The sequence below is a fragment of the Martes martes genome (genome assembly GCF_963455335.1).
Source record: "Martes martes genome assembly, chromosome: 6".
Lineage (NCBI taxonomy): Eukaryota > Metazoa > Chordata > Mammalia > Carnivora > Mustelidae > Martes > Martes martes.
The window spans coordinates 54361808-54381636 of record NC_137893.1 but is presented as its reverse complement, the minus strand read 5'-3'; the positions used below and the strand labels follow the sequence as shown (position 1 = coordinate 54381636).

At 44.1% G+C, this 19829-nt stretch overlaps 1 protein-coding gene across 3 annotated transcripts in view; it reads left to right on the top strand.

Moving 5' to 3' along the window:
* SASH1 (SAM and SH3 domain containing 1) overlaps nt 1–9749 on the top strand; it is a 188304-nt gene extending 178555 nt beyond the window's left edge. For all 3 annotated transcript variants that reach the window (XM_080805787.1, XM_080805786.1, XM_080805788.1), the window contains 3 exons: nt 2795–3906; nt 5126–5257; nt 6393–9749. In XM_080805787.1, the coding sequence (XP_080661913.1) occupies nt 2795–3906; nt 5126–5257; nt 6393–6656 (1508 nt within the window). In that variant the 3' untranslated portion in view covers nt 6657–9749. The remainder of the gene's footprint in view (nt 1–2794; nt 3907–5125; nt 5258–6392) is intronic.
* Nucleotides 9750–19829: the final 10080 nt, after the last annotated feature.

The window sequence follows — 19829 nt, the reverse complement described above, 5'->3', positions numbered from 1 at the left end:
AGAGGGGAGTATGCTGCTCTCCCTCTGCCTCTCCCCCTACTCATGCTCTCTTTCTCTCTAAAGTAAATATATTTTTAAGAAACAGTAAAAATGGAATTACCATATGATCCAGTAATTTCACCATTGGGTATTGACCCAAAGGAAATGAAAACACTAATTTGAAAAGATATATGCACTCTTTAGCTTATTGCAGGATTATTTACAGTAGCCAAGATATGGAAGCAATCCATGTCCACTGATAGATGGATAAAGAAGATGCACTATATATGCTCAGCCATAGAAAAAGAATAAAATCTTGCCGTTTGCAGCAACATGAATGGACCTAAAGGGTATAATGCCAAGTGAAATAAATCAGTCAGAGAAAGACAAATACCATATGATTCCACTCATATGTGGATTTAAGAAACAAAACGAACAGAGAGAGACTATTATATACAGAGAACAAAGGGGAGGTGGTGGGGGATGGGTGAAAGAGATAAAGGGGATGAAGAGTACACTTGGTGAGCACTGAGAAATGTACGGAATCGTTGAATCATTGTATTGTACACCTGAAACTAGCACAACACAGTGTGGAAACTACGCGTGAACACCAGAAAGCCCGCCACTAGAGCACTGGGGCACAGTGACCTCTGAGTTCTAGTAAAGGTCGAAGTCTTCCTGTAAGTCCCCAAGATTTTTCCTCTCCTGTTAATAACCTTTCCACATCCAAACATTTTCAGGAATTTCATTCCCCAGACTGTTTTTTGGATTGGTAAGGATTTCACAGATAACACTGGCAGGCAGACTTAATGCTTTTTCAAAAGAATCAAGGAGTACCTGCTGAGGAATGACAGAAGCTGGCAAACTGTACTTGACCTTTAGGGTGAACTCAAGGATCTTTCCAGGACAAGTAGATGTGGAGGTACAATCTATACACTCAGCTTCTATTCATAGCCAAAGGGAAGGAAAGCCACATACCTAAAATTTATACTAAAACGGTTTTAAGAATTTTCTATTTTAACTGATTTTTACACTTTACGTTTAGCAGGATATGCTTCATGAGAAGTAATTTCCCTTTTTTCATTTTATCTGTGATGACTAAAAAAATGGGACCATGGTCAGTATCCTTAGGAGTAACAATGGCCTGACATTCTCCATGTAACTAATGAAATAATTATCTATAGTGCTTAGCATGTTGCTAACACAGGCAGATGGGGTCTGAGGCCTCACATTATCACACATAAGGGACTGAGGCCATCTTACCATGCATCTGCTTTGCCAAAATACTTCATGTGTTGATTTGTGTCTGATTTAAAAGGACAGGGCTATTTATAAGTCTGGTTGAGGCGGCTCTTGTTTTTATCCATCTTAGTGTCTGGAGTTATGCCTAACATCATACATTTAGTATGATCAGTTTGGAATTCAAGTTTGGTAGAAAACAGGAATCCTGGAAGGAATCTGATTTTCTCTGCTGATAATGGCCAATCCATTAGTAATATCATGGTGCCCTGGCCTTTTCTCCTTGTTCCTTCTCCCTCAGTTGTAGAGCACACAGAGGCTTTATGAGAGAAGATCTTTCATTTACCCAAAAGTATCTATATCCAGGTTCCTAGAGTGGGCACCATCTCTACTCCTTCCTAATCCAGTCCATCTACCACCCAATGTCTCCTTACTGCTTTTTTATTGAAAGGCTGAGATTGCTTAATGGGGAGATGTCAAAATTTCTAAATTAAAATATTGCATTAGAAATGTTTACTGAAATAATAGACTGGGAAGAAAGCCTTTCTTTCAGAGATTACAGTACGCCTTTTCTTTGTATCTTCCAAACCTGATGTGGGTTTAAAATTTTTGTCTTTTTCTGTTGCCCTGGAATAGTAGGATCATCTGGAATATTCTCAGGCATTTCAACCCATCGTCAAAGCACACATCAAACATGGGATTAACCTAAATATAGCAAAGGACAGTTAATTATGGGGTGTCTGTGTTAAAAGCACTGATGAAAACTAAGCATTTAGCACAGGGCCTGACCACACAAAGTAAATTCTCCGTAAAGCTTATCAAGCAATACTAGCAGTTGACCTCAACTTAACAACCATCAAATCAGTAGATGATGTCTGGTTAATCAGTTCAATTATCAGCCTGATAACTGATCTTAATCAGGGCTGTTGTTCCCCTGGAAATTAGAACCATATTAGTATTTTACAGATTATCTCAGACAAAATACTTAGTGAAGCTTATTTACTGACTTATACCAAGATGGGCTGACTTGTTTCTAGGATGCACTGACTTCACACACACCAACAAACCAGAGTAAGAGGGGAGAGCTTAGAGAAAGGTGTACTTCGAGAGTTCTGTGGTCACCAGTAAATGTTAGGGTGATGCTGATAGAATTCAGTCCACCGGCCCTTCGCAGCCTGATCTCAGGAAACTGGCCTCCCCAAAAGAAATCCCGCCCTGTGCTTTCTAAACTGCATACAGATGACTAAACTCTTCTACACTGATTGTGGCTAGGAGCAGACATTAGGCCTAGGTTTATTTTACCGCCTGACATAGACATCTATTTCTTTTCCTCATGACAATTTCAGTCTCTACGGGTCCATTAATAAGTCTGAGAATTCTTTCTAAAAATAAAAATGGGGCCATAATAACCTCTGTCACCCAACGTCCTAAATGGTGATTTTTCTGTCCTTAGTATCATTCAGCAATGGGACACAGGAGTTGGAGATATCAATTACATCAGCATGTCTTTACACATTAGTTTGACTGATTTGTGTTTTTTTTTTAAATGACTATAAGGTATTTCCTTGTTTCACAGGCAAGAGTCGGAAGACTGGCCTTCTCTCTGTCAAGTCGTCAACGGAGTCCAGCTTAAAGTCGTTCAACAGGAATCAGCTGGGCCACTACCCAACGCTGCCTTTAACAAAGTCGGCCGATGCACTGAAGCAGGAGGAGGAGGGCAGGCTGGGCAGTGGCCTTGCCCCTCGCGCTTCCAAGTGCTGTGACCAGCCGTGTGGGACTGGTCCGAACAAAAACCGAAGAAGCCTCCCTGTTTCCATCTGTCGGAGCTGCGAGACCCTGGAGGGCCCTCAGGCTGTGGAAGCTTGGCCTCGATCCCACTCCCTGGATGACCTTCAAGGAGAGCCTGCTGCTGAGAAGGATGTGCCTGGCGAGGTGACAGACCCCTGCCCTCAGACTGTACCACAAGTGCCACAAAAGACAACCCCCTCCATTGCAAAGGTTCAAAGCCCCAAACGAGACCCTGCTGTTGACAATGCACTGCTACTGACCCAAAGCAAGAGATGTTCTGAACCTCAGAAGCCAGCAACTAGGAAACTGGAAGGCTCCACAGCACCCTCGCCCTGTGGTGCATCCCCTCCTCCGTGTCTGCCCAAAACCTACGATGCCCAACATCCCGGAGTCAAACCCAGTTTAACAAGGATGCCTCTTGAGGGTCACAGGAAAGGACTCGATTTTGAAGGAACGTATCACCCCCCAGGCACCAAAGAAGGCCTAGCTGCTGAGCAGAGGGGCCCCGAGACAAGAGCACAGGCCAAGCATCCGGCCCAGCCTCCGCCTGTTCCTGCCAAGAAGAGCCGAGAGCGCCTGGCCAACGGACTCCACCCGAGCCCCCCCGGCCCCGACGCCCCAAGCCTGCCTGCGAAAAGGGGCAGCCCCAGTGACTGTCACTCACCTCAGGCTTCCAGGCCTCCCTCAGGACAGGAGCCTGGCAGCCCCCCGAGCGCAAGACCACCACCCTGGCTCTCTGAGCTCCCAGAGAGCACGAGCCTCCAGGAGCATGGCGTGAAGCTGGGCCCAGCTCTGACCAGGAAGGTCTCCTGCGCTCGGGGAGTCGATCTGGAAATGCTCACAGAAAACAAGTTACGAGCTGAAGGCATCGATCTCACTGAGGAGCCATACTCTGATAAGGTACTGAAGGCCTTAAGGGCCTCTGCTTCTTTAAGTCAGGCAGCCTGGTGAGAAGAGCCGCACAGCTGCCCCACAGAGCTGGCCTAGTGGTGAGGGCACCCCTGCCGACACTTGTTTGCGGGGGGCGGGGTGACAGGGGAGGCCCGAGCCAGGCCCTCTACTGCCAGGTGCTGGCATGAATGGGAGCCACGTCCAGATGAAACACAGACAGTCTTGGACTTTTCTTTTTCTCTCTTCTTTTGCTTATTTTTAATTTTGGCAGCTGTATTTTGCAGGGAGAGCTGGTTCCAGAAATGGCTGGCTTACTGGACAGACTTGTAGTTTCCAATGTTTACGAACCTGTATGTTTGTAAATGTTAACAAATCCCCATTTCATTTCCTATTTGTAAAATGGGATTAATAATAAGCTTGCACAACTACCTTCGCAGGTATTATTAGGAACAAATAAATGTGAAACCACTCTGAAAATTGCAGAACCCTTTTCAGACATAATTATATCGTATAGTTATCTGTATGAGTGATGGGGGAATGATTATGAGATCTCTCACTGTACCAGAAACACCGAGAAAACTCATATAATGAAAACTCACTGCTTATTAGGAAAAAAAAAAAAAGAAAGAAAGAAAGAAAGAGAGTAGATCTACCAATACCAAAATGATTTTGAAGACAAATGATAATAGATCTAGCTGTGCATTACTCCTAAGAATGCGTATTCTTTGATAACACATTCCTGGGAGTCCTGGTTCTAAAATTCTTTTGACCACAAATCCCTTAAAGTATGATCCTCCACCCCTTGCTCCTCCTCCTTGATCTTTAGTGAATCAACCCCTCTGAATGGAAGGTAGTGAGAGCTGTTCTCTACAGTAAGCACTGGCCAATGACCTGACAGGGTAAGAGAGACGCAGCGCCAACAGTAGATGCCCTGTAGGGCGCGAGTGTGCCCTTCTCCCCTGCAGACTGGGAGACAGTCTGCAGTACCGCTTCTGCTTTACTTACATTTCAAAACATTTTCCTAGAATTCATCAGTACCAGAAAGATCAAAATGTAAACCCATTCTCTCTAAAACATCCATCCTGACTACAAATACATTCATTTAAAATGAAAACTGTTGGTGCTACTTTCCAGTAGCTACCGGTATCTTCCCCTACCTCGTGTTTGCTGTTGTTGAAGAAGAAATTCCCTGCAGCCCTTGATGCCATGTTTCTGTTCCCCTCTGCAGCATGGCCGCTGTGGGATCCCTGAAGCCCTGGTGCAGAGATACGCCGAGGACTTAGATCAGCCCGAGAGGGACGTCGCCACCCACATGGACCAGATCCGCGTGAAGCTTCTGCGGAAGCAGCACCGCATGGCGGTGAGCGGCTGGCACCTGGGGTCCCCCCAGCTCGGCTTTTGAAGCCCATTTAGTCAGAGCGCTGAATGACGAGCATGCTGGCAAACATTAAGCAGCCCTGGGAGCATGGCCACTATCAAAAGGAGACACCTGGAGGGAAAGGAATACATATTTAGCCTGCAAAGTTTTTGAAATTCAGTTTGGGAAAGAAGGAAAAATGAAAATGTTCTATAATCCTAGCAGTATGAAAAAGTTCTTAAAAATCTGTCTAGTCATTTTTTCTGCACATACATTAGTAAATGAACAGTTCTGAAACCCATTTTCAGTGATCAGATCATGAATCTGTTCCTGAACATGCTTTTATCAGTATGTCAAAATGCTCTAGTAAATGTGCCCTCTTTTAACAATCCTACGTATATTGTTGAAACACTTAAATTTTTCCCCAACTTATTTAGTAAAGAACGTCCTTGTTAATATATAATCTTTGTACAGACTCCCAAGGTTAATTTCTGAGTATATATATAGTGCTTTAAGGGGGTTTGCTTACACAAGCCTATACGAGACCTCAAGGACTTGCACACTTGACAGTACACTACCTTCCTGAAAGAGAAGCACCTGGTCTTCTCAGAAGTAGAGTGTAAACGTCCATTTCCCTCCCCTAGACAACACTTGGTATCACTGTATTTTAATTTCTTTATAACTACATGGATGAAATATTTAATTTTCTGGTTAATGTAGATTCAAAGTACAGTGGAAAATCTGTTTTATAAAAACTCTGCCCATTGACTATCTTGTCTGCCACACACCGCACAGGCCTGCCTCTTGAATTACCTAGGGATTTCCTTGAAGGAGACAAAATAACAGGGTATAGAAATGCTTACAGTTTGGAGACTTGGACACATAATTAGGATTAGAGCTAATTCCAAGTACTTTCTAGAACCTGAAAAACTTCCTTGAAGATATGTCTCCCCTTTTCACCTTTGAGAAGCTGAGAAAGAATTCTCGAGCCTACTCTTGGTCTCAGACATCTCATGGCACGAGCGCTTTCCAGTAGTCTGGCAGTGTAGTATTTGAGTCGTGCTCCTTTTAGTTATAGAAGGAGCCCTCCGGCGGCCTATGTCAAGTCTTTATAAAATTGCTTTCTTTCTTTATCCAGATCCCAAGTGGTGGACTCACAGAAATCTGTAGAAAGCCCCTCTCTCCCGGATGCGTTTCGTCTGTGTCAGATTGGCTGGTTTCCATCGGTCTGCCCATGTACACCAGCGCCCTCACCGAAGCCGGGTTCAGCACATTGGGCCAAGTGCCTTCTCTGTCCCACATTTGCCTTCAGGAGGCCGGCATCACAGAGGAGAGACACATAAGCAAGCTCGTGTCTGCAGCCAGACTCTTCAAACTGCCACCAGGCCCCGAGGCCATGTAGCCAGGCCCATAATGGAGCTCCCTGGACCACAGCCACCCTTTCACTGTGCTTATGCTAATGCAATTCCTCCTCCTCGGGACATGCAGACCAGATCCAGAAGAAAGGCCTAGTGTATGGCCACACAGAGCATGAAACCTTGGCACAGGACTGATGACCCTCTCTTCTCCAGAAAAGCCCCCTCGAGGAAACTGGTGTGGTTCTCTTTGACCCCCCAAAGAAAAGACAAGCACTTATTTTTATTTTCAGAACACAAAAGGACCAGGAAGCCAACTTGCCACACGTGCTGTGCCTCCAGTCTGTCTTGGTGTGCTGGGAAGGCTGGGAGCAGAGGGAGGGGCAGCCTGTTTCGTTTCTGAGAACGCCCATGCCCTTCTGTCTGTCGTCCTGCAGGATACCTGAGGGCCAGACGGGCTTTAGCTAGGCCAAAGTAACAGACTTGGGAGTTCACTGTACACTATTGACTATGCCTGTTTGTTCAAAAGTAAGAAAATCTGGCTGCACTAGGGAAAAAAAAATCCTGTTCTCCTTTAAGTAAACAAGAGACATTTTAATAATTGCTTTCTTAGCAATCAGCTTTTATTTGCCTTAATATAAGCTTTGAAGCAGTTATCCTAGTGTTCATTACCCTGTAACCATAGTTTCCAATCTTCAGCTTAGACTGCCATCTAACATATGTGAGATGTTTTCAGCAAAAAACAAAAATGGGCTTTTCTAATTGCCTCACTCTAACATGGCTTATTTTGTAGGGGTGTTTATCAGGCACAAAGTTCATGTTGGCTTTCAGTTTTTACACTAACTACAAATCCAGTAAAAAGCTATCTGAAATTCAGAGATGGGGTGTGTACGTGAGTATGTGTGCACGTGTGGGTGAGCGTGCGTGTGTGTGTGTGTGTATAGTAACTACCTTCACTTTAATCAGTTTAGTTTTGTTTACCACGTTGGTCATCGTGCTGCAGTATTGACTTGGACTCCTGATCACGTCCATCCCCAAATCAGCTAACAGATCAGCTTTGCAAAGTCATTGGAAGGTTGACTATTTCAGAAAGATGTTTTTAAAAAGGGAAGCAGTTTGTAAGCTATTTAAAAATTTTTTTTCTAACTTTCATAACTCAGATGCCATTTTCCTTTCTTATTGAGAATATTCTTTTAATTTGGATAAAAGTTCATTTTGGAGCCAGATAAACCACGTTAGCTACGTATTAAGTATTTGCATATTTTCAATTGTTTTCCAACTGATTGTAGCGTTTTCCATCCTTTTTTAGTGTGGTGTCTGATTTTCTAGCACATAGAAATTCAGGCAACTAAATTAAGGTTTCCCTTGCTTACTAAATGAATCTCCTTTACATTCTTAATCATGAGAACTATTTTAAGCACTGAATGTGATCATTTACAATAGAAACACTTTGAACACAAAGCCTTGATCAAAAGCTCTTAAACATTTCATCTACTCATTAAAACGATTTCCCTCAGGGGGGAAAAAAGTGATTTCATTTACAAAGCCGTTTTCAGCATTTGCTCTCTGTACTTGGATCCATGTTTCTGAGGAAAAGGAGATGTTCTCAGGTGATAAATTTTTTCATGCTTTGGTACACATTTAAAAAATATGTTTCTTCAATAATATTCACCTTCTAGAAGATGTCATGTGAAGAAGTTGTGGAAATGCAGACTAAAAAGCTCAAGCTGCCAATTTTCTACTGAAATCTTAAGAACAGCCCATTTTACCTCCTCGGGTTGTGCGCACAGCCCCCGTGGAATGTGACTGGGTTGCAGGGCTACCTGTGACCATGGCGGAGATGCATCTCTCTTGCTGGGACGGACGTGTGTGCGAGGACATGCGCTCCTCACCCAGCTGCCCAGTTCCTTGGCCCGACATTCTGCGATCCTACTCATCGTTTAAGCTGACCGCACCCAAGTCCCGAAGTTGATCATAAAGCAGGAGAAATCTGTGAAATTTCCCAGTTAGTTCATTTGCAGTGTAAGATTTTCATGTCAGTAAAAGTGGCACCAGAAAAGGGAACATCCTAGAGGAGTTTTTTGAGAATGCCAAACCATATTTTTGTCACTCTTCTTTGGAAGTCATTGCCTTTGCATATAAAAATCAAATTCAGGGACCATGAATGATTTTCAGTGGGAAGATCTTCCTAATAGTAGGTCTGATGAGGTTTTTACTTTATTGTGCTTTAAAAATTTTTAAAAAGAACCTTTTAATTGTTAGTATTTGTTTGGACTTCTTTTGCTTTAAATGTTTAATTTGATCCTAGAAAATCCTGAATGTGTGTGTGTGTGACTTTTAATGAAGGTGGTTTAGGGGCCACCTGTCAGAGGCCAGGTGTGAGGCATCAGCAATATCCGGTTTTAATCAGTTGCACTTGGTACAGAATGTTGAGGAAGGGTGAAAAGTGTAGTCTTTGGAAAGCACAAAAGAAACCTAGAAAGGCAGTTTGGCTCAGGTAGCTACACATCTGTTGTGTGTAATTTTTAAAGCTGTCTAGAATAAATGCAGCCAGCCCCAACCACTATTTACATTCCCAGATAACCAAGAAGCAGATAGATTTTCATGGCCTTCCGTAGCAGCCCTATTCTCTGTCCTGATCCTTCGTGTGGGTGAATTTGGAAGTTACTAGTCTATGGCAAACCAGTTCCTGACATAGCAAAATTTGCTTTCATAACTGCAGCAAAAGAAATCAGTTCAAGTCAATGCTGCATGTGTGTACTGTATTATTTTCACAAAATATAGTAGTCTGAGTCCGAGTTATCTTGATTTTAAATTGATAGAGAAAACAAACTGTCAAGCAAGTTATATAACTAACAACATTGCACTTTCTGTATATGAAATCAATATTTAAATAACTTATTTTTCTCCATTGCTGTTCTTAAACATTGTAAGTAGCTGTAATATACCAGTCCCAATATGTCCTTGCAATTGCTTCAGCCCAGGAAAGCTGTGTATTGTTTTAAAAATTGTAAAAATTGTGACGATTCATTTAGCAAAGAGAAAGGTGGACAGAAGGGTTTTCCTATGTATCAAAACTTGTCTATAATTATGTCATCTATGTACCTAGAAAAAAAAATAAATTTCTTCAGTTGACTATGCCTCTCTTGTTGTTCCTTGATATTTCAAAGATGAATGGAGTAGAAGTGAAATTTACAAAGTGTATACAAACATTTGTAGACCTTTACTTCTGCGGCATCAACAAAATTCCTTCTCTTTGCCAGTTTATTGCTTTTCCCAAATACTGCATAATCAAAGCCTATAACCACAGTATCTGAGACCAGAAGGAATTTTGGAAGTCATCTGTACTCTTAAGCCCGTCAACTTTCAAATGAAGAGCCTGAGTCCATGTAGGTGGTTGACTTGCCCAGTATTACAGTTAAATGGTAAACCTAAGCCTTTCATTGAGAGAAAAAAAATTTAGGTTGGGATATTATAGAAATTGACTTGACAAAAATCATTTTTCAATATTGGTGTATCAAAATTGATATAAAAACTTTTTTTAATTAGGAGGGGCTGTGTAATAAAAATGTTGAGTGGGTAATACCCATACTTGAGAGTGAAAAAAAAAAAAAAATCACCTCTCCCTTCCTCCCAGCCACCTGTTTCTGTCTTTGCAGATGAAGAGTATAACCGGTGTTTGCATTTCTTTTCAGAACTGCTCCACGTATTTACAAATATAACTCTATTTTTCCCATAGAGGAATGACATTCTTCATACTTCCTCATCTTGATTTTACATTCAATGTATCTTGGAGATCTTTTCATATCACAACTCCTCCATTCTCTTAAAGGCTGTATAACATTCTGTTATGCCAATAATTCAATCACTATTCAGTGGAAGGGTAACAGCTTGCCATTACAAAAAAGCTGTTAGGAATACCCTTGTACTTAGGTCACTTAGCACATGGAATTGTGTTAAAATTATGCGTACTTTAGATTTTGATGGAATATTTTAAATCCACTGGTAGATTTCACTAAAGAAAGCTTTACTATGATAGATTTTATTTATAAATCACTGTCTCACTCTCCACCCCGTAATTCATTTTGTAAATAGGGATGTCTCACATATTGTTTGGGTGGGGGTTCATCTGAGCTACATTGTTTTAAAGAACTAACCATAAGTCTCCAATGTTACTTATCTCACTCTGACTCCTAAAATTCAACAATTCATTTGGAAGAAGATACTTTTTTCCTGTGACTCCTAAGAAACCCTGACCCAACTCTTGGTGTTAGGTGTTAAGGACACTCCCTATATGGATACTTAAAAGTTACATTCACTTAGAAGTTACAAAGCACATACATTAGGGAATGGAGAAAACAGAAGGGTGGTTGTCATTCTTTAACCACAGGAGCCATTCTGGAGACCTCAGAACCATGGCTTTCTTACTCTAGCTAAGAGGATCCACTCAGCGCACACTGCACACAGTCCTTCCTTGGAGGGTGTTTGTGAGCATGAGGCGGAAAGCATACTCACTCAGTTATAGGTCGGGACCCTGCAGGAGCTTTATCTGCAAGCATCCCCTCACACAGCGCCCTGCCCAACGCCACACCAGAGAAAGGGGATTTAGCAGTCTGCTCTCCGGCCCTTTAACAAAAGCACCTGAAGGTCCTATCAAACCACGTTGGAGTCCAATTGTGGAAGGACCCCGGGAGGTGTGTGGGAGCCTCAGTTCCGACTGATTGGACTTTTACCATCTTCCCCATTTATTCTTAACACCTGGGTAATGAATAAAGTCACAGAAGTGAGAGAAATGTATGCAAAGGGCTGTGGGAACCAGAGGAAAAACTGACTCAGTCAAAGAGAGAAAAAGGTCAAAGGAGGTAGCTAATGTGAGTTGTAACGGCGTGCCCATGTGCCAAGAGCATCAGACTCAGAAACACAGAGTTTGAAAAGCAGAAAAAAATAACTGAGAAATTATCTCCTGTATCTCCAGACTCCTGATCCATTTGCTTCTCATCCTGACTGAATTATCTCTTTCCCCATTCAACGGAGCACTTGGAAACCACCCACTGGGCCCCCCCTCTCTGGACCTTCTTTCAGCACACTTCCAAACTCCCCCACATCCTCACCTCGTTTTTCCTCCTCACTCCAGCCAAGACTAGAGAGGTGTCCCTCCATCTGTCTAACCCTTCTACCGTGCTCAGGGTCCTGTCCGGAGACCCCCTCAGCCATCATCTCTGTAGCTTCCCCTTGAACATGTTTGCAAGCCTGGTGCTTGGCTTTCCAGGCCTTTCCAAACTCCCCTTTTTTGGATAATACCACTGCATTTCTGTTGGGAGAAGTGCGGTCTTCACATTTCAGGGGTTCCTGGTATAACCTTTAGTCAAGGTGTCCCCCAGCCCTCTCCCAGTGGTGAGAACAGCTCTGGCCAGGCCATTCAGCCTCCATTACCACAGAACTGGGCTCTGGAGCTCAAGGTCAGGCACAGAGGAGCATAGGAACTGAACTATCTAAATGTGGTGCCCAGGAAGTTCAGCAATGGAGGACCCTAGGTCTTCCTGTCCTTTCCAAAGCTTGTTCACCCTTTGTTTGATTCCTTATACCATTTGGCAATCAAACATCTCTTCTCAGGTACCCCTAATATTTGAAAACTGAAGACTCCCATTTTGAACTTCCCAATGAAACAATATTAACAAATGTGTACAAACAAGGCTAAAGCTACATCTTGGCCCCCAGTCCTCCACTGACAGAGCTCATCCATCTCCAGCCACTCTCAGCCCCTCCTCTGAATTAGGCTGATTTTTTTTTTTAAGATTCCATTTATTTATTTGACAGACAAAGATCACAAGTAGGCAGAGAGGCAGGCAGAGAGAGAGGAGGAAGCAGGCTCCCCGCTGAACAGAGAGCCCGATGCGGGGCTCGATACCAGGACCCTGGGATCATGACCCGAGCCGAAGGCAGAGGCTTTAAACCACTGAGCCACCCAGGCACCCCTGAATTAGGCTGATTTTTAAGGGGCAGACGCCTTCTGCGTATCCCCAACTGATGGTGAGCGTAGGCAGAGTCATTAGTAGCATTCAGGACTGGAAGGTAAATCAAACTTATGATAAACTGGCTAATGAGAGTCCACATGTGGGTTCTGAAGAGCTGACTGTAGGTCCCTGGGGTACCCCAGGGATCATCCGCAATTTGAAAACACCCGCTGTAAGCCTGTCTTTAAGGTGCAATGGGAGATGCAAGGCAGTGGTGTGTAAAACACCTAACCACAGAGCGATTTTTATCTCATCAAGGATGCAGGTCATGTGAAATATGGAGAGGACTGAAAATAAGAAGGAGACAATGCAGCTTTTCCGTGCAAACAAAACAAAACACCACTGGACCAGCTGAGAGAAGAGTGGTTTCTCTACTGTCCTGGGAGTAGGCATTTCGAGCATTCTCTCCCCTGTTATTTAAGAGGATTCCTCCTGGTGCCTGACGTACATAGGAGGGAGTGCCCCTCACCACCCCCGCCCACAGTGTGGGACACAACGCAGGCTGCACAAGCCGGCCTGAGGCTCCCCCTATGTCTGGATCTAGACCTACCCACACAAAGCCCTGAGCACAAATCAGGCTCCCGGGGTCTACAGTGGGGTGTTCCCTGGCCGGGATGTTCTGCCCTTGCTGCCTTTGCCCAGGACTCACCGTGGCTTCCTGCTTTCCAGCCGCAGCACCTACCTGGGTTCCGGTCCATTTGCTGATTGCTGGGTCCCCTCTGACCCTCCGGTGCCTGCGACTCTATCTCCTTAAGCTGTTCTCTGGTGCTTTTACCAAAAATACTGAGTTCTGTTCACCTTAAAAATAAAACCGCCAGTTACTTTGCCAGCAAAAGATAGTATCATCTGGGAATAGCGGACAACCGCAACCCAGGACAAACCACTATGGCCAAACCGTAGGAAAGTCCTCCGCACCGAAGAGACCCGTGCTCTTTTATCAAGAAAGTCAGAGTCGCAGGGGCGGGGGGGGGGGGGGGGGGGCGGAGGGGGGTGGCGGTTACAAACAAAGAGTCCATTGGAGAAAACTGGGAGCTGGAAGTATAGCGGCTTCTCATTGGCTGTGTTGTGCCCATCTCTCAGTGGCTGCGCTGTTGCCAGGGTAGGAGCAAAGCCTGTCTTCCTCTCTGGGTATTAAAGGAGTTCAGACCTAGAAGGTCCATCTCTTCCTGTTGAATTTGCAGTTAACCACAAGTGGCAGGGCCTGGGAGCTCTCCTCTGACAAACCTCCCGGCCCCATTCTCGTGAGGTTTCCCTTAATTCATTTTCACATTTCCAAGGTCAACCTATTTGCAGGAAATTTCCTCAAATTTCTGTTGTTATCACTAGCTTTTTAAAAATAAAAATTGTGCTTATCTTTCCCAGCCTCAAGAGTTCTTGACTCTGACAACTCCTCAGGAATGGTGTGTCTAACTGAAGTAAAAAAAAAAAAAAAAAAAAGTAAATGCATCAAAGACTCTTTTTGTGTCTGTTTTAATCCTGCGGCATTGTAGTAGATGCTCGTTTCAGTATTGCTGAAAGAACCCTGCTTTTGGAGTCCCATTAAATTCCACTTCTTACCTGGAATTCCTCGTGGTTTCGGGCAAGTCACTTAATCTCCCCAGGCCTTAGTTTCCTGGCTTGCAAGCCGGGACAATAATTCTTACCTCACTGGACTACTGTAAAAACTAAATGAGACATTGAAATGGGAGTAAGTCTTTTTAACTAATGGTGCTAAAACAACTGGATATCCACTTATGAAAAACGGAATTCTGCCCCTACCTACTGCCCATCATAAACAAGGATGACTGTGCAGACCCTGTGTAGGAGCTACACAGACCCAAGTGTAGGAGCTAAAACTAGAAAACTCTTAGGAGAAATATGAAAGTAAATCTTCATGGCCTTGGATTAAGCAAAGGATTTTTGGAGATGATAAAGAAAAGCCCAAGCAACAGAAGGAAAAAAATACATAAATTGGACTTCATCAAAATTAAAAACTCTTGTGGGTCAAAGTACACCATCCAAAAAAAAAAAAAAGGTAAGCCATAGAATGGGAGAATATATTTGTAAATATAAGAAGAAATGTAATCCACAAATGAAAATTAGACTCAAAATGGATGAAGGACTTCAATGTGAGAAAGGAATCCATCAAAATCCTTGAGGAAAACACAGGCAGCAACCTCTTCGACCTCAGTCACAGCAACTTCTTCCTAGGAACATCGCCAAAGGCAAAGGAAGCAAGGGCAAAAATGAACTATTGGGACATCATCAAAATCAAAAGCTTTTGCACAGCAAAGGAAACAGTTAACAAAACCAAAAGACAACTGACAGAATGGGAGAAGATATTTGCAAACAACATATCAGATAAAGGGCTAGTATCCAAAATCTATAAAGAGCTTAGCAAACTCAACACCCAAAGAACAAATAATCCAATCAAGAAATGAGCAGAGGACATGAACAAACATTTCTGCAAAGAAGACATCCAGATGGCCAACAGACACATGAAAAAGTGCTCCACATCACTCAGCATCAGGAAAATACAAATCAAAACCACAATGAGATACCACCTCACACCAGTCAGAATGGCTAAAATTAACAAGTCAGGAAATGACAGATGCTGGTGAGGATGCGGAGAAAGGGGAACCCTCCTACACTGTTGATGGGAATACAAGCTAGTGCAACTGCTCTGGAAAACAGCATGGAGGTTCCTCAAAAAGTTGAAAATAGAGCTACCGTATGACCCAGCAATTGCACTACTGGGTATTTACCCTAAAGATACAAACATAGTGATATGAAGGGACACATGCACCTGAATGTTTATGGCAGCAATGTCCACAATAGCCAAACTATGGAAAGAACCTAGATGACCATCAACAGATGAATGGATAAAGAAGATCTGGTATATATATATATATAATGGAATACTATGCAGCCATCAAAATAAATGAAATCTTGCCATTTGTGACGACATGGATGGAACTAGATGGTATTATGCTTATCAAAATAAGTCAATCGGAGAAAGACAACTATCATATGATCTCCCTGATATGAGGAAGTGGAGATGCAACGTGGGGGAAAAGGATGAATACCCAACTTTTGTATCAACATGGATGGACTAGAGGAGATTATTGCTGAGTGAAATAAGTCAAGCTGAGAGAGCCAATTATCATATGGTTTCACTCACTTGTGGAGCATAAGGAATAACATGGAGGACTTTGGGAGAAGAAAAGGGAAAGTGTATTGGGGGAAATCGGAGGGGGAGATGAAGCATGAGAGACTGTGGACTCTGAGAAACAAACTGAGGGTTTTGGAGGGGAGGGGGGTGGGGGATAGGTGAGCCTGGTGGTGGGTATTAAGGAGGGCACGTATTGCATGGAGCACTGGGTGTGATGCATAAACAATGAATCTTGGAACACTGAAAAAATAAAATTTTAAAAAAAAGAAGAAGAAATGTAATGTTTTTAACTAAGAGGGTGTTGATTGCAACAAAAACGAACTCCGTGGTAAGACACCGTCCCAGCTATCTGCTATTAGCTTGTTAGACTAACCATGCCTCGTCCAGCACAATCTCATTTGTAACATTATGCTGGCTTCAGATGGGTTCCAGAATAAAGTCAAAGATTAAATCAGAGACTATACTCTGCTGTAGAGGCAGCATATCATTCTAGCATTTCTATAAGAATATTCCACATTTATTCTTAGGAGCCAGTTCTATAGTTTCTGAAGGCTGCCACTCAAAATGTCCTCTGGCCCCTCACAGGTCCCCTCAAGCATGTGACACTATTTGTCCTCTAATTGGTGGAAAGCAAGGAGAGGGTGGTAGAATCAGTTGTTTATTGGACAAAGCACCAAATTGAGTGCTCGAGACAATTTACATACTTCATTATTCGGTCAACTCCAAGTGATCATTTATTATCTTTATTTCACCAAAGGTAAGCCCCACAACAGCTGGGATTTTGTTTTCTTCCTGTATTCCCAGCATCCAGCATCGTACCTGATACAGGGGGGTGATGAATATGTCCTAAATAACAAGACTCAGAAAAGTTAGGACCCTTTTCCAGACTTTTGTAGCCAGTCAGTACATCATTATCTCCAGTGACAACTCCCCCTGAAGTCCCTGAACTTGGCACATTTAATTCTCTTCACAAATAGACATCTTAATCTTAATACATCCCAAGCTTTCAGGTACTCAGTTCAAAACCCTTGGCCATCCTTGACCTCTTTTTCTCTCCACCTGCAGCTTGTCAGGAAATCCCACCATCTCTGCGTTCACCATCTCTCCACAAGCTGGCCACGTCTCTTCACCTCCCCTGTAACCTCACTGTAAGAGATATAGTCACGGCCACTTCTGGCTGGATTGTCCCCCGGCCTCCTGCTCTCCCCGCCCCCATCATCAGTCACCCTTCCCATACCATCTAGCTCACAGTGCTGAGTGACTGCTGGACTGAATGTGCTCTTCAACATTTCAACATCGAAGCCCTAACCCCCAAAGTCATGGTGTTAGGAGCTAGGTCTTTGGGAGGTGATTAAGTTTAGATGAGAGTGTGAGGGGAAGCCCCGGGTTGGGACTAGTGCCCTTATCAGAAGATGGACACACTCCAGGGTTTCATCTCTCCACTTCGCAAGGACACATTGAGAAGGCCATCCTTTACATGCCACAGAGAGGGTCCCCACCAGAAAGAGAAGCCCATCAGACTTTGTTCCTAGAGTTTCCAGCCTCTAGAACTGTGAGAAAAAAAATTTCTGTTGTTCAAGCCACTCAGTCCATGGTACTGTTTTGTTTGTTTGTTTGTTAGGATTTATTTATTTATTTGAGAGAGAGCGAGTGCACAAGCAATCAAGGGGAGAGAGAGAATCCCAAGCAGACCCCAAGCTGAGCACAGGGCCGGACACTCGACACTCAGGCCGGACACCCTGAGCTCATGACCTGAGCTGAAATTGAGAGTCAGATGGTTAACTGACTGAGCCACCTGGGCTCCCCTATGGTATTTTATCTTTAGCAGCATGAACAGACTAAGACCCTGTTAAAACATAAGACAGATCATGGCACTCCTCTGTTCAAAACCCGCTACTGGCTTCTTTCTTTAAGAATCAAGGATAAATTCTTCACAGTGGCTTACAGGGGTCTCTGTAATTTTCCCCTTTTTCCTATCTGGTCCCCCCAACCCCATTATACCCTTCCAGCTGGCTTAGTCACCCATACAGGTGTTCCTTCTGGTCCTTGAATCTCTCAGTTGGCCCTGTGCTTTGGGACTTCCTAGGGTGTTTTCCTCCATTTAGAATGGCTGGTAGGGTCACCCCTCCCACCCAAATCCTCATGACTAACTCACCCCGAACTTCCTCCTGCAGATCTCTGCTCAAAACTGGCCTAGCAGAGCCCTATTCTGACTCCACCATCTTAGCCTCATCTTGGCTACCACTCCTGATTCCCTTATCTGCTCTATTTTTATTAGTAGCATTGATCACTTTCTGGCATACCACTTGGTTTATTTCATTTTTCCGTTGCTTATTACCCATCCCCTCCTGCTACAATGTAAGGCCCTGGAATGCACAGGCTTGCTCTCATCTGCACTTGACACATTGTATTTGCTGAACGAGTGACTGTCCTTGAATCACAAGTTCTTGAATCCTAAATGTTCAAATTGTAGAGGATCTATTTTAATCCTCAGGTTATAGGTGAGGAGACAGGACTCCGAGAGGAGACAGGAGTGGATGAGGTTATACACAGACAACTGGTGACAGAGTAAATCAATAAAGAGGCAGATCAAAGGCTCCACTGGGGCATGTGAGCATCTGTGGCTTAAAAACAGTTATTAGGGCAAACGCCAAGAGCTGCAGCCTGAGAGCCCTCCTGGAGGAAGCAGCCGATGCGAAGTGCGGCCAACAGAGGGCATGGATGCGCCAGATTGAATACCCAACCTGCCGATTTCCAAGGGAGGAAAGTGCCCACCCAGCGCCGCTAGAGGGAGCAACGGTGCCACCAACCCCGAAAGGAAATGCGGCTTGGGGAGGAAAAGCAGGATTTCTATGACTGTCCTACTTACCAGGGATCTCCAGCCTTGTAACCAAACTACTTGTTAAAATGCCATTGAAGAATGTTGCTGGTAAGCTGGTAAAACTTACGCTTTAAGAAACACTGTGGAGCTCTTGGCTTCCGCCTTTTTACTCCTTTCATTGCTGGAGCCAGACGACCTGCCTCCCTTTGCTGCACCTGGTGGGGCTGAAGGTCTGCACGTGCACAGGTGCCTTCCCGCCTGCTGTAGGAGGGGTTGGGTGACCCTAAAACAAAGTCCTAAACTTTAGATGTCAAACAATGGGTTGGGAGACCAGACTGGTTTTTGTTTGAATGGCATTTCATAACCGTGAATGAATAGCCCAGAATAGCTCCACATTGTAAGAAGAGAAGCAGCTCCCCTTCCCTTCGGATGCTCACTGATCTTTTATGCACAGGAGAGCGTCTGACCTTCTGACCTTCAGGCTATGTGGATGCAGCAGACACCATGATCCCCCTTTTGCAGCTGAGGAACCTGCCCTCACACAGATGTCAGGGAAAGAGAGGAGCTTTGACCTTGACTTATTTTATTCTGATGCCCTTTGGCTTAGCCACCCCTGAATAATTCCCTGGTCTCAGCCTGAGCAGCAAACTGAAATCACCTGGTGTATCTGTCCGTGTTCAACCAGAAAAGCAGAACCAGTAGGAGCTACCTATTAAGAGATCTGCTGCACACATGAACTTTTTCGATGGTGGGGGCTGGCTAGGCAAGTCTGAAATCCATAGCCCATGATGGCAGGAAGGGCAGGCCGAAGGTGCTGATCTCGGGCTTCCCCAGGGAATCCTCTGCTCTGCTCTTGAGGCCTTTGAACAGACTGAATCAGGCCCACCCTGTCTCCTTTACTTAAAGCCCACTGATGACAGACTATAATCACAGCCACAAATAGCTTCACAGCAACACGTGAGTTAGTGTTTAATTGAGTAACGGGGACCAGAGCCGTGTTAATGAGTTCGGCCTGCTAGAACAGAATACCACAGACTGAGTGGTTCATCAACAACAGAAATCTACTTCTCCCAGTACTGGAGGCTAGAAGTCTGAGATCGGAGGGCTGCACAGTCAGGTTCTGCCAAGAGCCCTCTCCCAGATCGCAGTCTACTGCCTTCTCACTGTATTCTTGTGGAAAGAGAGAGAAGCAGCAAGCACTCTCATGTCATCTAATGGCACTAACCCCATTCTT